This window comes from Hippoglossus hippoglossus, chromosome 20 (genome assembly GCF_009819705.1).
Source record: "Hippoglossus hippoglossus isolate fHipHip1 chromosome 20, fHipHip1.pri, whole genome shotgun sequence".
Classification (NCBI taxonomy): Eukaryota; Metazoa; Chordata; class Actinopteri; order Pleuronectiformes; family Pleuronectidae; genus Hippoglossus; species Hippoglossus hippoglossus.
In genome coordinates, this window is record NC_047170.1 from 11,149,220 (window position 1) to 11,171,655 (window position 22,436).

At 43.9% G+C, this 22,436-nt stretch overlaps 2 protein-coding genes and 4 non-coding genes across 7 annotated transcripts; 5 read left to right on the forward strand and 1 right to left on the reverse strand.

Annotated features, from left to right (window-relative positions):
• Positions 1–6,003: 6,003 nt before the first annotated feature.
• Positions 6,004–18,612, reverse strand: rdh10a (retinol dehydrogenase 10a). Its single transcript, XM_034572696.1, has 6 exons — positions 16,619–18,612; positions 16,130–16,365; positions 9,823–9,921; positions 8,584–8,729; positions 7,703–7,834; positions 6,004–7,586 (listed from the first exon to the last, which is right to left on the reverse strand). The coding sequence occupies exons 1-6, from the start codon at positions 16,902–16,904 to the stop codon at positions 7,463–7,465; spliced, it is 1,023 nt and encodes a 340-aa protein (XP_034428587.1). The 5' UTR covers positions 16,905–18,612; the 3' UTR covers positions 6,004–7,462.
• A 75-nt stretch (positions 18,613–18,687) lies between these two features.
• Positions 18,688–22,291, forward strand: rpl7 (ribosomal protein L7). Of its 2 annotated transcripts, none has more exons than XM_034572697.1 (7): positions 18,688–18,758; positions 19,250–19,349; positions 19,468–19,634; positions 20,195–20,332; positions 20,936–21,045; positions 21,692–21,907; positions 22,159–22,291. In XM_034572697.1, the coding sequence occupies exons 1-6, from the start codon at positions 18,745–18,747 to the stop codon at positions 21,898–21,900; spliced, it is 738 nt and encodes a 245-aa protein (XP_034428588.1). In that variant the 5' UTR covers positions 18,688–18,744; the 3' UTR covers positions 21,901–21,907; positions 22,159–22,291. The 2 variants fall into 2 exon arrangements, with proteins under 2 accessions (XP_034428588.1, XP_034428589.1); XM_034572698.1 differs by having other exon boundaries at positions 18,741–19,014.
• Positions 20,038–20,122, forward strand: LOC117754335. Its single transcript, XR_004612397.1, has one exon. It is a non-coding gene; the product is annotated as a small nucleolar SNORD12/SNORD106 (small nucleolar RNA).
• Positions 20,460–20,551, forward strand: LOC117754332. The gene has a single exon (XR_004612395.1). It is a non-coding gene; the product is annotated as a small nucleolar SNORD12/SNORD106 (small nucleolar RNA).
• On the forward strand, positions 21,351–21,443 carry LOC117754333. Its single transcript, XR_004612396.1, has one exon. It is a non-coding gene; the product is annotated as a small nucleolar SNORD12/SNORD106 (small nucleolar RNA).
• LOC117754331 lies at positions 21,955–22,048 on the forward strand. The gene has a single exon (XR_004612394.1). It is a non-coding gene; the product is annotated as a small nucleolar SNORD12/SNORD106 (small nucleolar RNA).
• Positions 22,292–22,436: the final 145 nt, after the last annotated feature.

Consider the following 22,436-nt stretch of genomic DNA (forward strand, 5'->3'; position numbering starts at 1 on the left):
CTGTTTTACGCCTCTTTCTTCTCCAAGCAAGTGTCAAAGCAAACATCTCTGTAAATAATTAACACCGTTTAATCTCGTCATAATCAGTCCTACTTATTTTTGCACTTATTCTAAAGACATAAGCTGAATTAAAGTAAGAGAAAATGAGAAACCCTGTGACGACAGGAGCTGTAGCAAAGTGTTGGATATTAAATGCTGACGTGGTGTTAACTCCACCATCTGTAAAACATGAAATATTACTCAAAAGTCCACTTCCGTGCTTTTTCCAGTATTTACAACCACATCTACAAAGTCTGGAAAATATCCGGATCCGATAATCCGGACATTTTCTGTCTAAAAAACGGCTTTAGTAAAACTGAGATTTTGTTCAAATGACCAAATGATAAATCTCAAATAATTCTTAATTACATTCACCTCAACACAGAAGTCATACCTTATGTTTTTGTGTTTGCGTTTTACCTCTTGGAAGCATATCTGACTTCATTCAGTCAACATAATAATAATATAAAAAGGATGAATGTTTGTGCTTTTATACAAACCAACAGTCTCCAAATCTCGTCACAACACATGATCATCTACTGCTTTATCTATATCTGTATCTATATCTAATACTGTTTTCTTTATCTGATGACCTCTGATGATCCGAACACATCTGCCACCCCGGCTCACCACGGTGTTTCATCTCAGGAATATCTCACACTTCTTATGTCACAAATCTGTGGATGTTCTTTTTTTTTATTGCCTCAGCAAATTGTGGGAAAAAAACAATAACGCGTCTCACGATACTTTATCACTTTCCCACGGTGTCTGTCTGTGTGTGTGTGTGTGTGTGTGTGTGTGTGTGTGGCTCACAGCTCCAGGCCCATTGATTCGTACAGAAAACACAACACATACATTGATTTCATTTTCAAACATGGCTCAGTGATTTTCAGCAGAGTCGTTTCATGGAAGGTGGAGGAGGAAGTGCTGGGGACTATTGGACCATGGATTAACCCCCTCAGGTGACTTTACAACACTCGTAAATTTCCATTCCCTATATATGTCAAATTTTTCATCAAGATCCATAAGTTATTCTCTGTGAAATCAGTGAAAATGTCAAAAACGACCCATGTAGCAATGTTAAAGAAAGTGGGAAAACAATTCCTGAAACTGCATCTGTGTCCAGATCTGTGCCAAAATGTAATGGGTTCTCTCTTGGCCAATGTCCTAAGAAAATTGATTTAGTAGTTTCTGTGTAATCCTGCTGACATTCAAAGAGCAATAAAAACAAAACCTCCTTGACGAGTTGATAAATGGCACCACCAAGGTTTATTGTAATTGTCACCCAGTACAATGGTGCGGCTCATTGATTTGTGTTTTTGACAACAAAGACGGTCTGTGGCACAGAGGCATAAGACCCTGGCTGCACTACACAAAGTAGATATTATATAATAGAAGGGGATTTATTATGCACGTTCATCCACATTTTCATAGTTAAATGGCACAAAGTAACAGATCGCTGTCCGAGGACAAAGGTGCTTTTTCATCTTGTCCTTCGCTGTTTGATGAATGAATAGCTACATTATTTCTAATGGCATGTCATTCTGTTAATTTATACTGGAGACAAACCTCATGCTGTAATGATTGTCGTCACCTAGGGAAAGAAAAGCTCTCCCTTTTTTCTAAGCAGAGAAACTTAATCTTTAACTTTCAGCTGGTCTGATAGCTCAAGGGAGTGTGTGTATGTGCGCGTGTGTGTGTGTGTGTGCTCGCTCCTTATATCTGACATTTTTCTGTTGCATCACCTTTACTCGCTTCCTCCCTCCACTACCTGTGCCGTGCTCCGGCCTCTGCATCACCAAACCCAACCCCGCTCCCTCTCCCATTAGCGAGATGAATGAGCGAGCGGGCGCTCTAATTTGGCTCCGCTGACTAATGGACTCAGCTGGCAGCTACATCTGCTCGGCCCGCCGAGGAGGAGGAGCACCAAGGCCGTTCACACGCATTAGCGGGAGATCTCTATTCCAGAAGCCTGTTCAGGTAGCGTGCAGGACCAGCTTGAGGCCACGTTACACCCAAGATGAATCGCCTCGCTCTGACCAGCCAATATGGGAATTGAACCTTACCGGCCCAAAATAGAACAAAATCAATGGGGCTGTGGAGCTCGTCGGTGCAAAGCAAAAGCAAATGCGGGGAGTCATCGATTTTTCCATCTGAATTATGTCCCATCAACCCTTGAACCCTTGAAGTCCTCTAAATTAGAGCTGTACTAACAGGAGGATAAAGGAGTGAGAGGAATCCGATAGATACTGATCAATGTCCAAGCATCGATGCGAGCCAAAAATCCTAATAGTTTTCTTTCTTTGATGAGTGAACAGGATATGTTTGGTGTTCTTTAGCAGAGCCACAAGAAGGCCTGTTTAATAGCAGTGTTTTTCCAGCTCTGTGGCGTTCTAACAGTAGCTGGAAGAGGCTGCAGTCGGTGCTGATTGCTTCTGTACACACAGGGATCCAAACTGTCAGTACAACTCTCCCTCATATTAGAACTAATCTCCCACTGAGCAACTTTATCCAGCCCTGATTAGTCATGGCAGAGGAGCTCTGCGTACCGAGGGGCTGAAGCTCTGACATCTCCGCGGCGGAGGCTGGCGAGGAGCTGATCGCAGCGAGCAGTCGTCTGGAGGATGGGTGTATTCACCGCCACTGTAATGGCTTTGTTCTGTGGAGAGACGAGTGTCTGCTGTCACCCTGATGCACGTGTGGAGGATCCCTTTAACTCCCTGTTCCATGTTTCTCTGTGTTACATCCAGCAGCTTGAGGATTATTTTACAGATACAAAGTTAGATCAGTGGATTAGTTCAGTTCCAACATTCAACAGATAAGAAATCTACTTTGTTCTTGTGAATAATTTCCTAGTGCTGTTAACTAATGGACATGTTCACTGTCGGATGAGTGTATTTTCTGTGTGGTCAGAGCTTCACCAGCTCCTGACAGCTCCTAATCTGTTTATGGTCTTATATAAATCTCAGTTTTTGGTATTAAAGGGAAATAATCTCCTGACATTCTCTGGAGGGGCTGTGTGTGAGAATCAAACGTCCAAGTGAGAGGCTCTGGACCTTCTCCGGGGTTTCTCCTGCCAGCCCCCATTCAAAAACTCCAAATACTGTCTCAGTGTGAGAAGCACCAGGATTCACTGCAAGCGTGTTAATGACATTTTTTACTTTTCAAAACTGAAAAACAAAAAGAATACAAGTACCTCAGGATGAAAAAGTGGTGCCAACACGTGAAGACGCCAACATAGACAGGCAAGAGAGTTTTTGGGGATGAGAGCCGACATCGATGTGCTGGAAACAAAAACGTGATCACCTCAGTGGAAATAATCCGTCACCTCTTGCCTCTGTCTGCTGAGCCACCCCTCGTCTGAGTTCTGAAAAAACTTTCTGTGTAATGTAATCTCATGGGGCAACTTGGACACTCCACGAAATGTCCATCTAAAGTTTTTTTTTTTTCAACAATAAAATTCTTTGTTCTCTGATTGTTGTGTCTCTCTCTTTCTCCTTGTTAGCGCTGTAGGAGCTCTTCATCCGTCTCAAACAAGTCCAGACGCCCGTCACAGTCTAATACTGTCGCAGTTGCCCCATTCGATTACATTGTAGCCACTGTTGTCGTGACGCGGCTACCGGAGGGGACGATCAACTTGACCGACACCAAACATAGTTTAAGTAACATTCATTCACACATTTACAAACATGGGGCCCAGGTTGAAAAATACCGTTCTCACGCCTGATGTCAAATCTTAATCTGGTAACTGTCTTCAGAGAATGGGTGAAAGGTCTGAGACAGGACTCACAGTGTTTGGAGACGTGGCTGTTTGCCCGACTCTTACTGAAATACACAGAAATCAAACCTTCAGGCTCCAGGCTCATGATCTTGGCATTCCTCAAATGTTCTGCAGGGGGAAAAACCAGACACCGCTAATTGTGTGTGTGTGTTTTTATTTATTAGATTTGTTAATCTATTGAGCATCAGAACACAAACAGGAAGATGTGTCTGGGGAAGAGATAAATCTTCTTTTATTGGTATGAAAAGGAATAATATTAGAATTTAAAAATGGCTCATCGTAACTTCACTTAGATGTCCGAGCTTCTTGCTCCACATGATGTCTGTACAGAGTTTAATTGTAATTTTGGTTTTGATCAAATGTTTTATTAAACACATCTTTATTAAATCAAGAATTGTGACTATTTATTAAATTATTGTATTAGGAGACATCTTTTACTGATAGATAAACTTTTGAAATCAATTAACAAGGTGCAACTTTTGGGAAAAATTATCTGTACGAGCACAATATTTTCATTTGTCTCAAACATCCAGAGGGAATCGTTGATGACACCAAATATACAAATGTTTTAATGCGACTCAGCAGGATGACATGCTCCTCGGAGAACTGAGCCTTTTCATTAACCTTTAAATCAACTCTTTACCCGTCTCAACAACAACCGTGTGTGTGTTTGTTGAATTTGAGACTTTCACGCAGCACCTCAGGTCACTGAAACATCTTCTGACCAATAGGACGTGGCCCCAGAGGCACAAACAACTCAGCAGTTGGAGCATGTGAGTCCAAATAGAGCTCATGACGTCTAAATGTGAGACTTAGCTGACGCCAATTAGGAAACTTTGCTTTCCTTTTTTCTCTCTTGCTTTCCTGTGGGGAAGCAAAAGCTCCGGCCGCAGATCAGCTCCTGTATAAACTGTAGGAGTCTTTGCTCTGAGACGTCTCAACAATGCAGTGGTGGGACGGAACAAAGTTTATTTACTTTTTGCTACTGCACTGGAATACGTTTTTCGTGCATCATGTGTTTCATCTTCACATTTGTTACCTCCGCCTTGGCAGGATTACCCAGAAACTACAGAGGGGATTACCAGGAAACCAGTGTGTGGTATGAGTCAGGAAAGAACACATTGAATTTAGGTGCAGATCTGGAAAAAGGGTCGCACTCAAGATTTTTAGTTTTTTTCACTTTCTTTAATATTGCGAGATCTTTCAACATTTTCACTGATCTGTCACAGAAGAATTCATGGATCTTTATTTTATTTCATGTTCAGGGGACTGATATTTATGAGTGTGTGTATTTTGGTGCAGATCTAAATAAAGATCCATGAGACCTTGGCGGAGATACACACTTTTTTTTACATTTAGAAGTAACGATAGGGGAATTAGTCCATTGATCCAATCAGAGCGGGCAGGTAACAGTAGACCCCGCCTCCATCCAGCTAAAATGGATTCGGCAGAGGCTAAATCTTCACCATAATGATGTACTGGGGAATAGATTATATTCAACAAGTACTTTTACTTTTAATACATGAACATTTTTACTTTTAATAAAACTTATTACAAAACTATGATTAACTTTTGCTCAGGTAGAACATTTAATGTGGTTATTTTATCTTGAGCTGAGCATGTTTGAGTTCTTCCTCCACAACTTCCTCGACCAAATCCCTTCATTGTTCTTACTCTGAATGAATAAATTAGCACCCGTGACCCAAAGCTGACCTATAACCCACAACATCATGACTTCTGACATCTTGTGACATCTGACTTTCTGTGAGCGTGCATGACTATCATTGTCTTGAGCAACTCTTTCCTCAGCAAAGGTCACATGTCTGCGTGTGTCTACACATTGTATAATTACTTACAAAAGGGACGTCTCTACAGTGCTCTGACTCAGGTGTGGGAGGACAGTGAGACCGATACTCTACTCATCTAAAGAGGAAAATCTTCAAAATGAAAGCTGCGTCCGAGAAGTTCACCGGGAGAATTACAGAAGATCCTGTTTCCTTTCACTCACTGTGCTGATTCACAGACCTCACAGTAACAACTGCAGGGGTGTTTCTGCTAAGTGATTGTTTCACTTCTGTGAAACGCCTTCAATTCTAATTCATCTCCATCTCATGGAAAACATGGAGGCGTAAGACCAGCTGAGTTTTCTCCTGCTGTTTCACAGGTAGTAACGACACACCAGGTAATAATCTAAATCACTTTATTAATTTAAGTTAGGTAGAGACACTAAACATTGGAACCACATTTGCTCGGCTATGGAGCAGTCTTCAGAAAATTACAAAAAAAAAAAAGAGGCGTATGTCATACTGTCAAAAATAAAATGAAGAGGTAGAGAATTTAGGCTCATCCCCGTGACTGAAGGAATGACGCCCATTGGAATGTAGTTGAAATTCAAAAACTCTCGTCGTCCCAAACAAAGGTATATAAAATATTTATAAATCAAATATGGTGGAGACAGTCGTTTCGGGGGGAAACTTGGGGTATTCACAACATTTAAACATTTACATTTCACTTTAACTGTACAAGGTGGACGATGGACAGGAGTGTTAAAGTGTTACTTTGGAAAGGATAATAGAAAGCTAGTGTCTTTTAATATATTTCCCTCAACCACACATCAGTACGGGGACAGCGGAGTTACAGCCTTTGTCGGGTTATTTTCTTACTCAAATAATATCGGTAACATAAATTTACAATATAAACAACCACAGATCTGGAAAAATCAAGACGAATGAGAGAAATGAGAATTGATTTCCTCTCGGGTTCTCCCAAAGTGGTACATTCTGAATGCGTCAGACATGCTTGTTGGACGTCAACTCCCTCGTCCACTTTATACTTGAGAGGTTGGTCGTTGAAGACCTGAAATAACAAGGACCTCTGACAGAGCCACTGGTGAGTCTCCTGTGAAGGTTTCACTCAGTCTGGCCATTTAACGTCCCGTTTGGAATGACTTCATTTTTAACATATGCTACGTGTCGGTAACTTACGGAACAAAAACAAAAATATGGTAAAGTTTAATTGTGAAATCATTATTTTACTTTATTTATTTATTTTTAAATGGCACAGGCTATAATCAGCTGTGAACTGGTTTCCTGACTGAGGGGAGAAAGAGTCTCTCTGTGTGTGTGTGTGTGTGTGTGTGTGTGTGTGTGTGTGGGGGGGGGGGGGGGGGGGGGGGGGTAGTTTGACTTGCTGCATTGAAAGAAAACAACTGAAATTACAGTGCATGTCTACAAAAATAAAATAAAAGTGAAAAAACTAAAGATTCTTACTGTTTGTACAGTAACATACTGTATATTTCCACAATGACACTAGAAAAAGGCTGGTGACTACATTATGTAAAAAGTTAATTATTGGATATCTTTTCTGTATGATTTCAAAACTAGTGACATAGTATATAGATGTTGGTTTCTTTAAACAAACTTAAAAAAAAAGACAGAACAAAGTCAAATAAATCCTTTGTGTAGTACACAGCTTTCTTTGTTCCAGAGGAACAATATGGTAAACCTTTGCATTTGCTCAATGCAAGTGCACCAGTCTAGATTCAGTCTTTTTCTTCTTCCTTCCCCCATTTTCATCCTCAGTGGTTGTTTCCTCATGCCTGCACATGTATGTGCCCCTGTTCGTTTTTGCAAACAGCGCCCCCTAGATTCCATTCTTCGCCTCGTTGTTGTTCATGGCCTCCTTTCTTTGAGCTAGGAAGGGGTACATGCACTTGTCGGCGCCGAGGAACCGGTACATGCACACGATGGCCTCAAAGGGCAGGATGCTGCGAAGAAAGGGCAGAGGTCAGATTAGTGACACAGGTTAAAACACATGCTATTTACTGAGGGAGCAAACAGGACGAGGTAAAAAGGGCACGTTAGACTGTTGGAGGCTGCTCACCTTTTCATGAAGTTGACCATATAGACGATGCGAGGTGTACAGATCATGTGCTGGTCGGTGAGGATGGCCCTCATGGCTTGTTTAACGCAGAACTCTGGCTTCAGGGGAGGAAGGAAAGGCTCAATCTCCTTCCTGAGAGGAGAGAGAAAGGTACAATTCTTATCTTTTACTAAAATAGGTTTTCTGATTTGCAGGTTGATAGGAAGACCAATGGTGGAAAAACAACAGGACGGATTACAACACAACTTGGAGGAAGGATGTTGCATTTTGTTGATTTCTCAGAAAATAATACATTAATCTTGTTTAGGGGACTGATATTTATATGTGCAATTTGGAGCAGATCCTATTAAAAATCTGGATCTAGTGAATTTAAAAGTGGTTACATAAGGGGACTGTGGCCGAGGTATACACGCTGCTCTAGTTATCACTTTGGAATTCACTTTTAAAGAGTGACAATTGCAACAAGCTTTAGCCAATTATGAGAAAGGTGATAATGGTGAAACAGGATGTGAACAGTAACAGTAATTGCTCCGAGTGCTGGGACAGTAAAGCCGCCCGCTGACTGTGGCCGTCAAACAAAGTGAAGGCTATTAGAGAAGCCGGGGAGGGGGGAGGTGGTGGGGGGCAGGTGCACCTGTTGGGGAGGTTCTCCTCTCATGGGAAAGTCGCTCTCTTTGTTTAAGCAGATCGCTGACCAGAGGAGTTTGTAATACTGTATGTGCGTGTGTCACAAAAAACGTCAGCTGCTGCTTTGAAGTTCAAAAGGTGTTTGTGAGGCAATTTCATGTGGTGAAAATTACAGATGACAAACTCCGGCCAGGTGCAAAGAAAGAGCTGCATGTAGAGACAATGACACCAGGCAGCGGTGTAGGAAAACCCACCTTATCCTGCAGCCCTTGAACATCCCGGTGTCGACCAGGTACGGGCACACCAGCGTCATTTTGATGCCGTCCTTCTCCGAGGCCTTCAGCTCGTGGCTCAGCGACTCGTGGAACCCAATGGCACCAAACTTACTGGCGCAGTAATCCTGAGGGATGATGGCGAGCGAGAGAGAGAGAGAGAGAGAACAGGTTAATCCTGTAAAACTCTGCCCCTGCCTGCGCCCAGGAACCACAGAGAACATTAGCGCACATGCCCCGTGGGCACAGAGGTCTCTCCTTGCCGTTAATGACACAGCCACAAAAACCCCGAGCGAGCCCGACCGCCGTTCTACTGTTTCATTAGCATTCTTCTCCTGTGCATCAGAAGACTGCTCAGCTTGGTGGGGAGGGTTTGATGTGGTTCGTTGTGGAAATAATCTTTTTTTAAAAAAAGAAGGGCTGAGCAAACACAGATGCACGTCAATAAACACGGGGAGGATAAAGAGATGAACTGCCCACATGACAAGTGAGGGCTTTGGTTCCCTGATATTAATGTGCTCATCTGAAACCATTCAAGGCATTTCTCCGAGGCATAATCGCTTAACAAAAACTGACTACACTTCATTCCCTTTGAAGGGGACTTAATCATTATGGATGAATGTTTTTACAAAACAGCACATGTGCAGCTATAAAAACAAAGGGCGAGGGATTAGTTGTCTCTGCAGATCGTCTGGAACTTTCTCTGAAATGAACCCTTCTAGGAGAGCTACCCGTTTACTCGCTCTGTGGTTATAGAGATAAATGAGCCCAGTAATATGCATTAAAATAAAAAGAATCTGTGGTGGGGAAGAGGAATAATAAAAAATAAAAAAAACTATAAAAAGGAAAAGCAAACGTTTATCCAATGAAAGCTGCTGTGAGCTGAATACTGAGCGAGCATCAAGTTGCTCACAAAGCAGTGATGAAGATGTCTCTGTCCCTCGGGGAGCTGTCAGCTCGTTCTGGCCCTGGGGCCAGAGCCCATTAGGGGCCCCACACCCCCACTGCTGCAGATAGAGGAAACTATAAGAGGCTCCCCAATGCTCATCTGTGTCCCTTAATTTAACGGGTGGAGGGACAACCAGAGAAAAGGGGCCTAACCTCCCCCCGGCTCAGTGTGCAAGCTGGCATGCCGACACTTTTGGAGAAAAGAGCACTGGTTTTGGATGGTGGGAACGATGGGATGTGTATGTGTTGTGTTGTGTTGTGTATGATACTAACCTCCACTCCAGCTGTGCTGAATAAACCCAGAGAGCTGGCAACCGTCACAATATGACCATGATTCAGCTCCAGCATCTTGGGGAGAAACGCCTTGGTGGTCTGGGGGAAGGACAGAAGAGACAGAAGGGCAGAGGGAAAAAAGAAGAAGGTTAGTTCACTTGTGCAGTTTGTCTGTGCCAAAGCCCTTTGATCGTCTCGGCCTCCCTCTAGTTCCCTTCTCCGTTTCGGCCTCTTCTCCATGGTGATTCAGAGAGAGGCGTTTGAATGAGAATTCATAACAGACACAAAAAAAAACTGAGCGCTGGAGGTGAAGCATTTAAACGTTTAAAAACGGCACAGGTTGTTCTCTTTGTGGCAGGTGTGAATAAGAGAAGGAAGAGGGGGGATGAGGGTTTTCCCCTCTACAGGTAGCCACTGATAGGGTGTGTGGTGTGTGTGCTGCGGTACAATCTGTTCTTTTCCCACACAGATCTGGTGCCCGTCGTCGGGCCTGGCTCTAAAGAGCCGGTGACAACACCAATCATAGGCCTCCGTTCACTCAGCACTTCCAACAATACAATTCAGCCTATCGTCTGCCCCGAGCAGCAGTCAGCCGAACAATCTGTGGCGAGACGAGGCCCGAGATGAAAGGGCTTCACCGGAGCGCCACGTGAGAGCCAGAGTGGTTCCACCCGCCTGTCCAATGGGAGTTGGCGAGGTGGTGAGAAGAGCAACGCCGGGGAGGAGATGCAGAGAAAAGACACTCAGCGGTTGCAGCTGATTAACCTACGGATCCATTCCTCAAGTCTGCCTGTCTGCTGACTCTGGAGCTGCCCTGGACACAGCAGGAGCCAATCAGCAGGTGTGACATGTGACGGCCATGATAGGAACTGACCAATCACTCTCCCACTAGGAGGTCTACAAACAACCGGCAGGCCTTTTGTTGGGAGCTGAGCTGGAGCTATTCAAGTCAGATGTGCGCTGCCATAGTGAGGACCAATACACACAGGCTGCACTGCTTTCTTAATGTCAGAGGTTAGAAAAACACTCAGGGCACCTTTAAGTTACAACGCTGATAGAATTTGCTGATAAATAGAGTATGAATCATTGCCCAGTTTGCAGGGTGCAATGTAAAATGGGACACCTTTGAATTTTTAGGTAACACTGGAAAATTGGGGTCAGCTTTTTATTACTTCTGATAGTTTCCAGTGATTTTGTGGTTCTGTACATGACATAACAGTTTCAGTGGTCGGTACAGTGTGGAAGCTCTGCCAGAGAAATGATTCAACCTCCTTTGTAAACATTTGCTGGAGGGGAGCACAGAGCCAGAGAGGGAGAGCACGGTACCAGGTAGTACAGCCATGAAACCACTGGCAGGGGAGGAAAAGCCTCATTAAAAGCTGCACCCAGAGATTAACTGCATCGGACCTACTGACTTCCAGTGCAACCCCTGTCTCTCTGCTTGTTTTGTGCGATAAATAAAAACTCTTACGCAATAAGTCAAATCCACGCAGAGGAAGCCTGGTTTAAAGGCGGATGACTTCATCGTGTTGGAGTTTTATTCTATAACCAGGTACAGTATAACTGATCTGACTCAGCTCCAAACATCTGCTCTTTTCCTGGACATACATTTCCAAGTTGCTGCAATATTCAGCTCATCAAATGATGGGGCCCAAGGAGAGGGAGCGGGAGAGCGGGAGGCCTCAGCGAGCCAGAATGGCAGTGGGATGAGGGAGAGAGAGTTGCGTGCAAATGAAGCATTAACTTAAGATATGCCCGTACCTGTTCTGAGCCAAAGTTTCCCACTCCCACAGCAACGTTCAGAGCGCAGGGAACAACTCGATTTGGCGCAGCACACTACGACTGAAGCCAACACTTCGATGCAACCGGACAAGTTTGCTGAGTGGTCTGAAAATAACTGGAGCTGATGGAGGAGAGGCCGATTCCCGGAGCCCGAGGACGTGGCTGAACGTGTCCGACCGTCCCGTCTCTCTCCCACCCTCCGACGATGTCCTGCTTCTCATGGCAGCTCTGGCATGTGGGTATGACCTCCTCTGACCTCTCAGACACAAAATGTGTGAAGGCAACCAGGGGCTCGTGTCTTACATCAAGAGCTGCTGTAATTGGGTCTCAACGCTCTCTTGTTCCGCTAAATTACCCGCTGACACAGCCGGGCCTCCTTGGCCTATGTGGGGGTGCCCTGCCCGCTGCACCCCCTAATTGGTGTGTGCCCCCAGGAGCATTTAAGCCACACAAAGCTCCTTGCAGCTGGGGTGTCAGGCTGTATTAGTGCTAGCGTCTGACCAACAGGAATATGAACAAAATATTGGCCTTTGCGTCAGACCAGATGGCCATTTAATTGGGCTGACTTCTCCCTGAACAAGAGAACGAGGGAGGGAGAGAGAAAAATGCCTCGTCTGATCCTGCAACAGATCATGGAATTTGAGTGGGTTGGGTTTAGTGGTCGTCAGGGATGATGGATGCAGATTGGTCATGTTGCGGTGGCCATGCTGTAGTCGGGCGAGACACCACCACAGTCGATTACACCCCCCCCCTCCAACGACTGCAACAAGCATCCAATTTACCTCGAACGCAACATCAATAGTCGAGGGAGGAAGTGGCGTCAACACTACAAGTCCCAGGATCCAATGTAATGACTCATCAAAACTAAATAGACATAAAAATCAAAAATCATTCATGTTCGATGTTTCTGAACATTTCAGGTTCGAGTCATTTGGTCATGTCGTTCACTTTTTTTTGTTTTTAAGGCTTCACTGATTAAAGTCCTCAGGCATCAGACCTTGGCCACGAGAACTCCGGCTTGTGAATGTTTTACTTGAGGAGCTTGTGATTCTTTCGACCGGTTTCCGTCGCTTTGTAAGACGAAATTCTTCTGTGAATAATTGATATGAATATATCTCATAAAAGTTGATAGGGATAAATAGTAAAATATCACAAGAACCAAACCTGACCCCTAGAGCTAAATTTCAATTTTGAAAGTTTGTTTTTTTTTGGCCGGACAATTGAATTTGTGATTTGATTTAATTTCCCTCTTTAATGAATTCTATCCCAATTTGAATTGAATTAAATCGCTCATATAAACTATTTAGATAACTGGTCATTCTTTGACTCTAGCCTTTCAAACTTGAGTATTTGATTTTCTTCTCAACCCTATGATAGGAAACCAAATATCTTAATGTATTGCCATAAGACCTCATGGGCTCTACGAAATTGTAATGGGCATTTTCACAATGGAAAAATTAGGAATAAGACCGAATCCCATCCCTTGAAGTATAACAGGTATGTGCTCAGGGTGAGACCCAATACAGGAGTAGTCACGGCTCGCTCCACCCGGGGGGTACAGGTGCGCTGGGCCTGAGGAGGGGCCCATATAAAACCAGTCAAGTAGGACCCTTCTGCCTGGCTGCGTCCTTTCTCTGGATACAGCAGGAATGCGGCCTTCGGAACTTGGCTCCTGTCGCCTGGCATCTTGTCAAGTTGATCCACAGACAAGAAACCAATTGTCAGATAAAGTGGGTCAGCAGTAGCTTACCATTACCCTCTCGCCTCGCCTGCGGATGGGACGGCACTGCCTTCCTTCCTCTTTTCTCTCCTGTTGCTCTTTTCCCGCCATGTCACCGTCGCGCTTTTCATGTCGTCACGCGCAAGAGAGGTGGGACCTCAACGCGGAGGATTAACTAATGCTCATTGTTCAACCACCTGTTGGGTAACCAGCTCAAGATGCTGAGGAGGATTTCCTCTCATGTCATTCCACTGAGACACACATAAATCCCCCCCCCCCCCGAAAATACTAACTCTGGTGGGAATGACATCCTCGCATGACTCAAAACTGAGACCCATCAAAAATTGCCAGCTGGACTAATCAGAGCGTCAGACAAATTCAATGTGATGACCCCCCCCGTCTCATAAAAACCTAAAGGGAGCGAGAGACTGAATCATAATTGTTCCGTGTGTGTGTGTGTGTGTGTGTGTGTGTGTGTGTGTGTGTGTGTGTGTGTGTGTGTGTGTGTGGGGCAGAGCTGGCCTCCATGACTCCAATGCAGCTGCACCCACTGCTCCAAATCAGATTGGGAGGAGTCAGAGGGGCCTGTGGAAGGAGGACAGAAGAAGTGTGGGGTCTGAGACACACACACACGATTATCACCCCTTTCCTGCTCATGTCAATCCCTGCCCTATTCCCAAATGAAAACTTACACAGAATACAAATCTTTTCTCCTCCTTCCTCGGGACTCAGACTTTGCTTATTTGTGCGTTTCAGATGTCAGAGGCTTTGAACCTGCTGTTACGTTGCGTTTGAGAAACTTCTACTTTTGGGAAATGTCATTATCTGGATGGGATTAAAGCTGGGCGGAGGCTCAGGGGTTTTTGCAAGTTGACAGATCTTCTCTAATGTCTCCCTTTATGGCTAAAGTCATGATGTTTTGCCAGAACGTGACACTGGACAAGCTGAATAAGATCAACACACTGAAAAGAATGAATCTGAAGCTTTGCACGTCCACTGCTGAGGAATATAAATGTGTGTAATGAAAGCTTAACAGCAGCAGGAGTGGTGGAGAAAGCAAATTTGCAGACCTGCTTCTGTAAATGTAATCTTTGTCTAACGGTTTAAAAAACATCATGAATTCATTTAAGTAAAAAGTCTTTAAAGCATCGAAACCCAATAAACAGTGTTTAAACTCCACTTCACGGCATAAGCTGAGGCTATTTGTCGATTCATAAACCACAACTAGACAATAAAAACCTGCAGTTAAAAAAAAAAAGGTTTGTGTGAAAGCACCACCTGCATGCAGTGAGAGACTGTCCCATGTTTGTGTAAGACAGGGAAGTGGACAGGTCCCTGTTAGTCTAAGCTCTATTCATGTAGCTTGTGTCTTTAATGAACCACATCCTCCATACTGGCTGTCGCCATTCATTAAGTGCTTCTTTCATCTGCCTCACCCCCCTCTTCACTCCTAAAGAAACCACGCTCGCCACAGAATATAGGCGAACACAAACACAGACCTCTATTAAGAAATCCCAAATCTGCCACCCAGCCACTGGACCCTGACTCCAAATCCTGGGTGTAAAAGAACGTGGGGATGGCCAGCAGAGAGGCGCGTCAGTGGCTGAATGGAGTGTCCATTAAAAAAAAAAAGAGGAAGAAACACACAACCTGAGTGACTGACAACACAAGAGATTTGCATGCTCAATTAGTGAGCCTCACAATCACCGTGGTTTCATGGTATCATCGTGAATGCACAGGGAGCCCCGCAGCCAAAGTCTCAAAATGAACATCATCCGCTTCACTTGATGCGTTGCTTAATGTATTGTGACAAAGATGAAATGGTCAATTCAGAGGGACGCAAATAGGCAGAGGACACATTCCCAATCCTAAAAATGGACTCCACAACAGACCTGTAAACCAATTTGTGAAAAAACCACTATAACAGGTGTTGCAGCCCAGCAACAAAATCAATTGTCATTAATGGGTTTTTTTCTCTTTCTTGGAGGAGAGGGGCTTAAATGCCTAACAACCGACTCTCAATCCCACCAGTGACGTTGCTCTTCAATTGACTTCTAAATGCTGTGGCAACCACCGTCTCTACACTCCTCCTAAATGGGCTGTTTTAGCCCCTGGCCTGGTCTAACAACACTGCAGCGTACGCTTATCTCAAGTGCAACACATTCACTCCATCAAGTCCTCATAGCCTTTCAGATAAGTATTCACACTGGGGGAAAAAAGGGCCAGGGGAACGGAGCCAGAGTAAAATCTGATACACAACAAATCACTCCCTGCCAACGAAATGTGGTGAGCGGTGGATGAGAGACAGACCCAAACCACGTACAGGAGACCCCCCCAAACCACGTACAGGAGACCCCCCATCCCTCCTCTCTATGCTTCATTCACGGAAGTTTGATTTGTGCGGCAAAAAAGAGAGGAGAAGGAAGGGCTGACATACCAGGGGGATCATCAGTGATCTGGAGCTGCCAAAGAGCAGCAACGGCAAAAGACTTTCAGGGAGCCAAACCCGTGACTTTCCTCTGGCAGAATTAAACAAAGCCGAGCTGGAGTATGAACACACCAGCCAACTATTTATGGTCATGTTTCCTCAATACTTGGGGAACACACACACAGACACACACACGCACACAGATCTGATTCCTGAATTTGTTTGGCACACACAGGGATGAGATTGTGAACAGGGTGGAAACATTCCTGTGAACCTGGCATCCCAGCAAACAGTGGGCAGATCAAACCATCACACGTTAATCCCCAACATTCACAGAGAGCTTTACTCTTATTTTACTCCCAGTGCGTCAAACTCACCCAGAAGTGTGCGTGGCAGTTGACCACCATGGTGCGCTCGATCAGCTCGTCGGGGCACTCCAGGAGGTGGTGGCCGGAGACGACGCCGGCGTTGTTGATGAGCATGTCCACCTCGCCCACCTCTCGACGCACCTTCTCGGCTGTGGAATACACACTCTCCCGCTTCCCGACGTCACACGCGTAGGTGTAGACCTGCGGCTGGAAGGGGGGGACCTCCTCTACACCTCCGATGGGTCCTGCAGGGATGGAGAGAGTGACGCGATCAATGGAAGAAGTTATTGGAAGTGATCAATCTGGGTTTTTAAAAAACACATGGGTGATTTTGTTTAGATTGCACAATCATAAATTGATCAGGGACTGTTGCACACTTTTGCACACCAATTGAACAAAACAAAATATTGTGCAAGACTTTTAAGCGATGTCGCCACCCGTGCGTAAAACCTGCGCACATCCAAAACGCTGTAAATACACATTAAAAGCCCCACTCACCGTCTTTCGTGATGGGAGCGTCCAGTTCGTGGTAAATCTGCCGCACCATCTCCGCCGTTTCCTCGTTGCTCTGGCTGTTTATGTCCCACAACACGAGTATCGCTCGTCTCCGGGCGAACTCCTTGGCGAAGAGCCGCCCGAGGCCGCTGCCGGCGCCGGTGATCACGCACACCTGTCCCGCCACGCTCTTCTCCTTGGGCCGCACCACCCACTTGGCCCCGGCGGTCACAAAAGCCCAGAGCACTTTGAGGATGACCACGAAGAACTCCGCGATGATGATCATCATCTTTCCACCGAGATCTCGAATTCAATTCAAGCCGAGAAAAAAAGAAAGAGCAGCGAGGAGAGGCGGCGCGCGGAGGGGGTGGGGGGGTGGGGGAGAGAGAGAGAGAGAGAGCTTCACCTCCTGCAACCTGTTTGCGGCGGAGAAGTGCGGTTAAACTTGTATCGCGGCTTCACGCAGGGAAACGCAAACGTGGCGCAAAAGAGCACCGCAGCATTAAAGAGTGGACGGGAGGAGTGGAGATGCTGCTCAGTCAGAGTCCAGTCGCCTCTAAGACGCACGGCTGCAGCCACAGAGTCAACACGAGTAGCTGCTGTGAACTGTGCCTCCTACTTCCTCTGCTGCTCCTTCACTCATCTCATCCTCAGCCGCATCTCCCTCGCTATTTATTCAGTCCACCCATCAGCGCTGGACCCAATAGGACTGAGACTTGCGCGCCGGGTGCATTCATCACACTCGGAGGTGATGTAACCTGGAGGATTTTACCTAACACTGCTGTTTTTCACCAAAGTCAGTGGAAGATCAGAGACATTTTTTTTGTCACATGTTAAAGCGGCTGCTTCTTCTTTCTGCTTTGGATTTTGATCTATAATAAAGATGTTTATAATCAGAAAACGTGCCATGTGTCCGATTATAATTCAAGCCTACTGGTTTTGATTCCTTTCATGTGTGATCTTGTTTTAATCTTTATTTTTTTTTAAATAGATAGGATTTGGGATGAGGATTTTAGGAACATTTAAATTATGAGATTACACAAGTACAATTAGCAAAGATCAGGGGAGATTTTCCTTGAAGAAAATCTCAATTTTGTCATTTTAGTTGTTTTGAAAACATATACTTGATTTAAATTGGAAATCTAGCACATAACAGCTATTTTCTGGTAATGATCCAGTCTTTTCTTGTGTGTGTGTGTGTGCATCTGCAGCAGCCTTTGTGCATGGCTTTGCCCATGTTTGGTGTTTGGGGGAGGGTCAGTATTTTGCAGGTCCTTTACTGATGTGAGCTGATGTGCCAACATGTGATGATTGTTCTATTAATCAGGTAAAGACACTGCATTTAAAAAGAAAGAAATGGTCCAGCATTAAAAACTGCATGTGCAAAAATGTTTAGTTAAAGTAAAAGTAGAGATGAGAGTATATTTACAAATAGGAGAAATATTGACGTAAAGTAAAAAGTATGGGGAAAACAGTACTTTTACTTCACTTTGACTCAAAATAGCTTAAAACTCTCAGACTTTGAATCAAAGGCAGTCCAGCAACACACTGTGTTATGGTTGTATAACCTCGCTGAGCATCACCCTGTCTGGGTTTTACAACCTGAAGGTGTTTTCTCTTCTCTCCTCAGACCCTGCAGAGAAAAACTTCACCTCCACACGCTCCTTCATTCTGGGGCTTTGAAATGACACGTGTGCGCCCCCTATTGGTTCAACCAGCGCAGTACCATCATGGATAAGGGAACGTTTTACGCAACAAACGTGCATTAAAAACAATCTTATTATCAAAATAAGAAAATTTACGTACGATTAACGGAAGTTACATTTAACTTTACGGTAATGTTGAACTTGTAACGCCATTTTTTAAAAGGTAAAACAAAATAAAAACTTACCGAGAAGGTGACGGTGTACGTTTTAATGCAATATGTCCAGCAACACACTAAAGTGACCTGACGCCATGAATTATATAATATTATATATTGACTTTTACATTATATCGCTGAGCTTGCGTTTAGCTCGCTGAAGCGTCACAGTCGAATCAGGCATCTGGACGGACAGCCCCGGCCCGGGGTCCTCAATCCTTTAACCCGGACATGCGCATAGGAAAATCCCTCTTTCTCGGTGGACGCAATGGCGGACGCAGAGTGAGTGTTTGCTGCTGAACAGAAATCTAATCACATCCGCTGTTAAAATGTCCATCTTTGTCCATTTTGCCTCCTGGATGAGTAGTTTAGTTTCCCTGCATCATGCTCAGGGTGGTATTGTTCAGGATTGTAGGATATTTACTTACATTATGGCGACTTCGTGTGTAGCCGGATAGTCAGAGTACAACATGGCTGTCGGTGTGGCCCCCGTGCTACTTAGACGTGGCTAGTTTCAATGCTAATGATGAGAACCAAGGTAGGAACTTGCAGTTAAATGTTGAATGTATGTTTGTTAATTATGTGTAGTCATGTAAGCTAATGTTCAGAGTGGTTAACAAAGCCTGTTTGGACGCCGGCTAGTCACCGGCTAACATGCTAGCAGCTACATTCGGGAAGGAATGGTTTCTCGTTAGTAATTAAATAACCCGAGTTTACGTGATATTAGTTGTGTGCTTACGGAAGAGTCCTGACGTATTCTTTGTCTTCTACAGAAAAAAGGTTCCGGCGGTCCCTGAGAGCCTTTTGAAAAGGCGAAAGGCCTTCGCCACCATGAAGGCCATGCGTGTCAAGAAGATGCTGGCTGAGAAAAAAGTAGGTCCGAAGACGTGAGACACTCTCTTATAAGACTTTGTATTCTACTTGTATATGTTTAATCAGCGACTCATCCATCAGTCCCGGTCTCACTGAAGATGGGTACGTGTGTCCACAGGCCCGCAAGGTGACCAGGAAGCTGATCTACAAGCGGGCTGAGAAGTACCACAAGGAGTACAAGCAGATGTTCAGGCGCGAGGTCCGTCTGTCCCGTACTGCCCGCAAAGTGGGAAACTACTATGTCCCAGCTGAGCCCAAACTGGCCTTTGTCATGAGGATCAGAGGGTGAGTTGAGTCCAGTGTGTGGGAACACAATTCTCCCTGCTTAGCACAACGTTGTTGGCGACATTTACATGGATTACCAGTTACAACTGATTGTGATTCAAATATCAAACTTCACGTTTTTGACCACATGGCACTAGCTTTCCACATTGAGTCAGGTTTCCTCCATTAAATCTTAAGCTAAGTTATTCCTGAACTCATGTGGCCTTTGTCTAAATCTTGCAGGCTACAATTAAAGATGTCAGCATTTATTGATGGTGGCTTAAAGACTGTATAAAACTCTGATTAACTTGCATGTGTATCAGTGATGACATATTTGGAAGTTTTAGTGTCCAGAACATTCATTCAGTAACTCCTCAATGTAGTTTAACATTGCAATCCATGTAAATGTTGTGGTTCAGCTCTCGTGGTTAATGATGTACACTTCTTTCCCCGTCTGATCGACTATGCTGATTCAAGACTTGCATAAGCCAATTATATTCTGAAACCACACATAATGCTGTAATTTGACAAAACATTGAATGAACTAGAATCATGCTAATCACACTTCATGTGTTTTCCAGTATCAATGGTGTCAGCCCCAAGGTCCGCAAAGTTCTGCAGCTGCTCCGTCTGCGCCAGATCTTCAATGGTGTGTTCGTCAAGCTGAACAAGGCTTCCATCAACATGCTGAGGATCGCCGAGCCATACATTGCTTGGGGGTAAGACTTTGTCACTTAGATGCAAATGACCACATGGTTTCATTTTGATCAAAGCTGATCAGTTGAGTGAACACACTAGAATTAGGATTAAACACAAGGGATATTGATAAAAGTCCTGATTGTCTGGAATGTGGTTAATGATGCTCAACTTTTTTCCCCATCTTATCGACCCTGGTGAATTTCGACTGAAAATAAGCCAATTTAGTCTGAAACCACATTCCATGACTTTAATAGATCCTGAACAATGTGCAGTATTTACACCCATATTTGATGAAATACTCAGTTAATCTATTGTCTTAATGTTAAAGCCACAATCACGAAAACAAATGTTTATTTGTAATCTTTGTCTTTCAAAGCTCATTCATCCAATCTGACTGAGTGTTGAGGGCACCAAATTGCATTGGTTTTTAGCCATTCTCTCAAACTACCATTGAAAGATTAGTTGGGTGTGTATACTCATTTCACTAATGCTGATACAGCTTCGTATTTTCATAAAATTTTATGCAGCTGGTCAGTTACACTTAGGAAAATTAGTGTTTGAAATTGTCCAATTTCTTGATTTGAACTCATTTCAAAGTATTTGTGACCCACTTTTACCCCCAGATATCCAAACCTGAAGTCTGTGCGTGAGCTCATCTACAAACGTGGCCATGGCAGGATGAGGAAACAGCGCATCGCCCTCACAGACAACGCTCTGGTGGAGAAGGCTCTCGGTATGACAGTTTAACATTCACACAAAAATTATTCTGCATAGGACTATGTTGAGGTGCTTGTACAATTTCAAGTTTGTTTTTAGAAGAAAATGTGAGAATCACAGGATCATGGTTATCATGACCTGTTATATACGTGTAGATTTCACAGTATGGAAAAAGGTTGATAATTGATGTGTCTACCCATAATGTTTACATCACTGCTTATCAGAGACTAAGCCATCATGCTTTAAGTGTACAAAGGGTGAACTGTTGCATAGTGAGGGACTTGCACACACTGACGTGTACAATAGACATGGGCACAGCTACATGTGGTTAATGATGCATACTTTTTTCCCCGTCTTATCGACTCTGGTGAGAAAAATACTGAAAACTAAGCCAGTTTTGTCTGAAACCACATGTCAGTCTGACCTTACCATTTGGATGTTTAAAAAAAAAAAAATAATTTAAATTAGCAAAATGAGTCCCTGTAGTCTGGGTGAAAAGCGCAATCACTTTACTAACAGTCAGCCCAAATGTCCAATATTATACAGTTTAGACCATTTTTTCCCATAGATAAATTGTGTTAAGTTTTTCCTTCTGACGCCAAGAAAAGGTAGTTGAGTAAAAAATCAGTTCAGTTACACGTTTAACACTTTTTTCCCTTCAGGCAAATATGGCATCATCTGCGTCGAGGACCTCATCCATGAGATTTACACAGTTGGCAAGAACTTCAAGCCCGCCAACAACTTCCTGTGGCCCTTCAAACTGTCGTCACCCCGTGGTGGTATGAACAAGAAGACCACACACTTTGTGGAGGGAGGAGACGCCGGCAACAGGGAGGATCAAATCAACAGAATGATCAGGAGGATGAACTAAAGTTATGGTGAGTTTATGGAACACGTGTAGGTGTTGAAAGTTGCAATGTCTTTAGATGTGGTTAATGATGCATAATCTTTTTTCCCCATCTTATCGACTATGGTGAAAACCTTGCTGAAATTAAGCCAAATATGTCTGAAACCACATCTTAAGCCATTAAGCATCAATTCACTTACTACAAATGCTGATGATACATTTTCAGTAATGCAACAATTTTATTTCATGTTTAGATTATAATGGTGTCTTTTTCTCTTTCAGGTTTTCAAAGGACTCATTGTACAATAAAAACGTTGAGAAAACCCAGTTTTGTCAGTGTGTTTTCCATTTCATGTATCAAGCATATTTTTTATTTCTGTCTTTTCCGTCTCAAATTAAATTTGGTGTTTAACAGAATTGACTTATTTTGTTCATGTTTAATAAAGAAGTGACTACATGCAAACCAATGATGGGAGATATAGTTATGGAACTCATAAATAACAAGTGTGTTTTGGTCTGGACTTGTCCTTCATATCAACTAAATGTGACTTGTCTTTTTA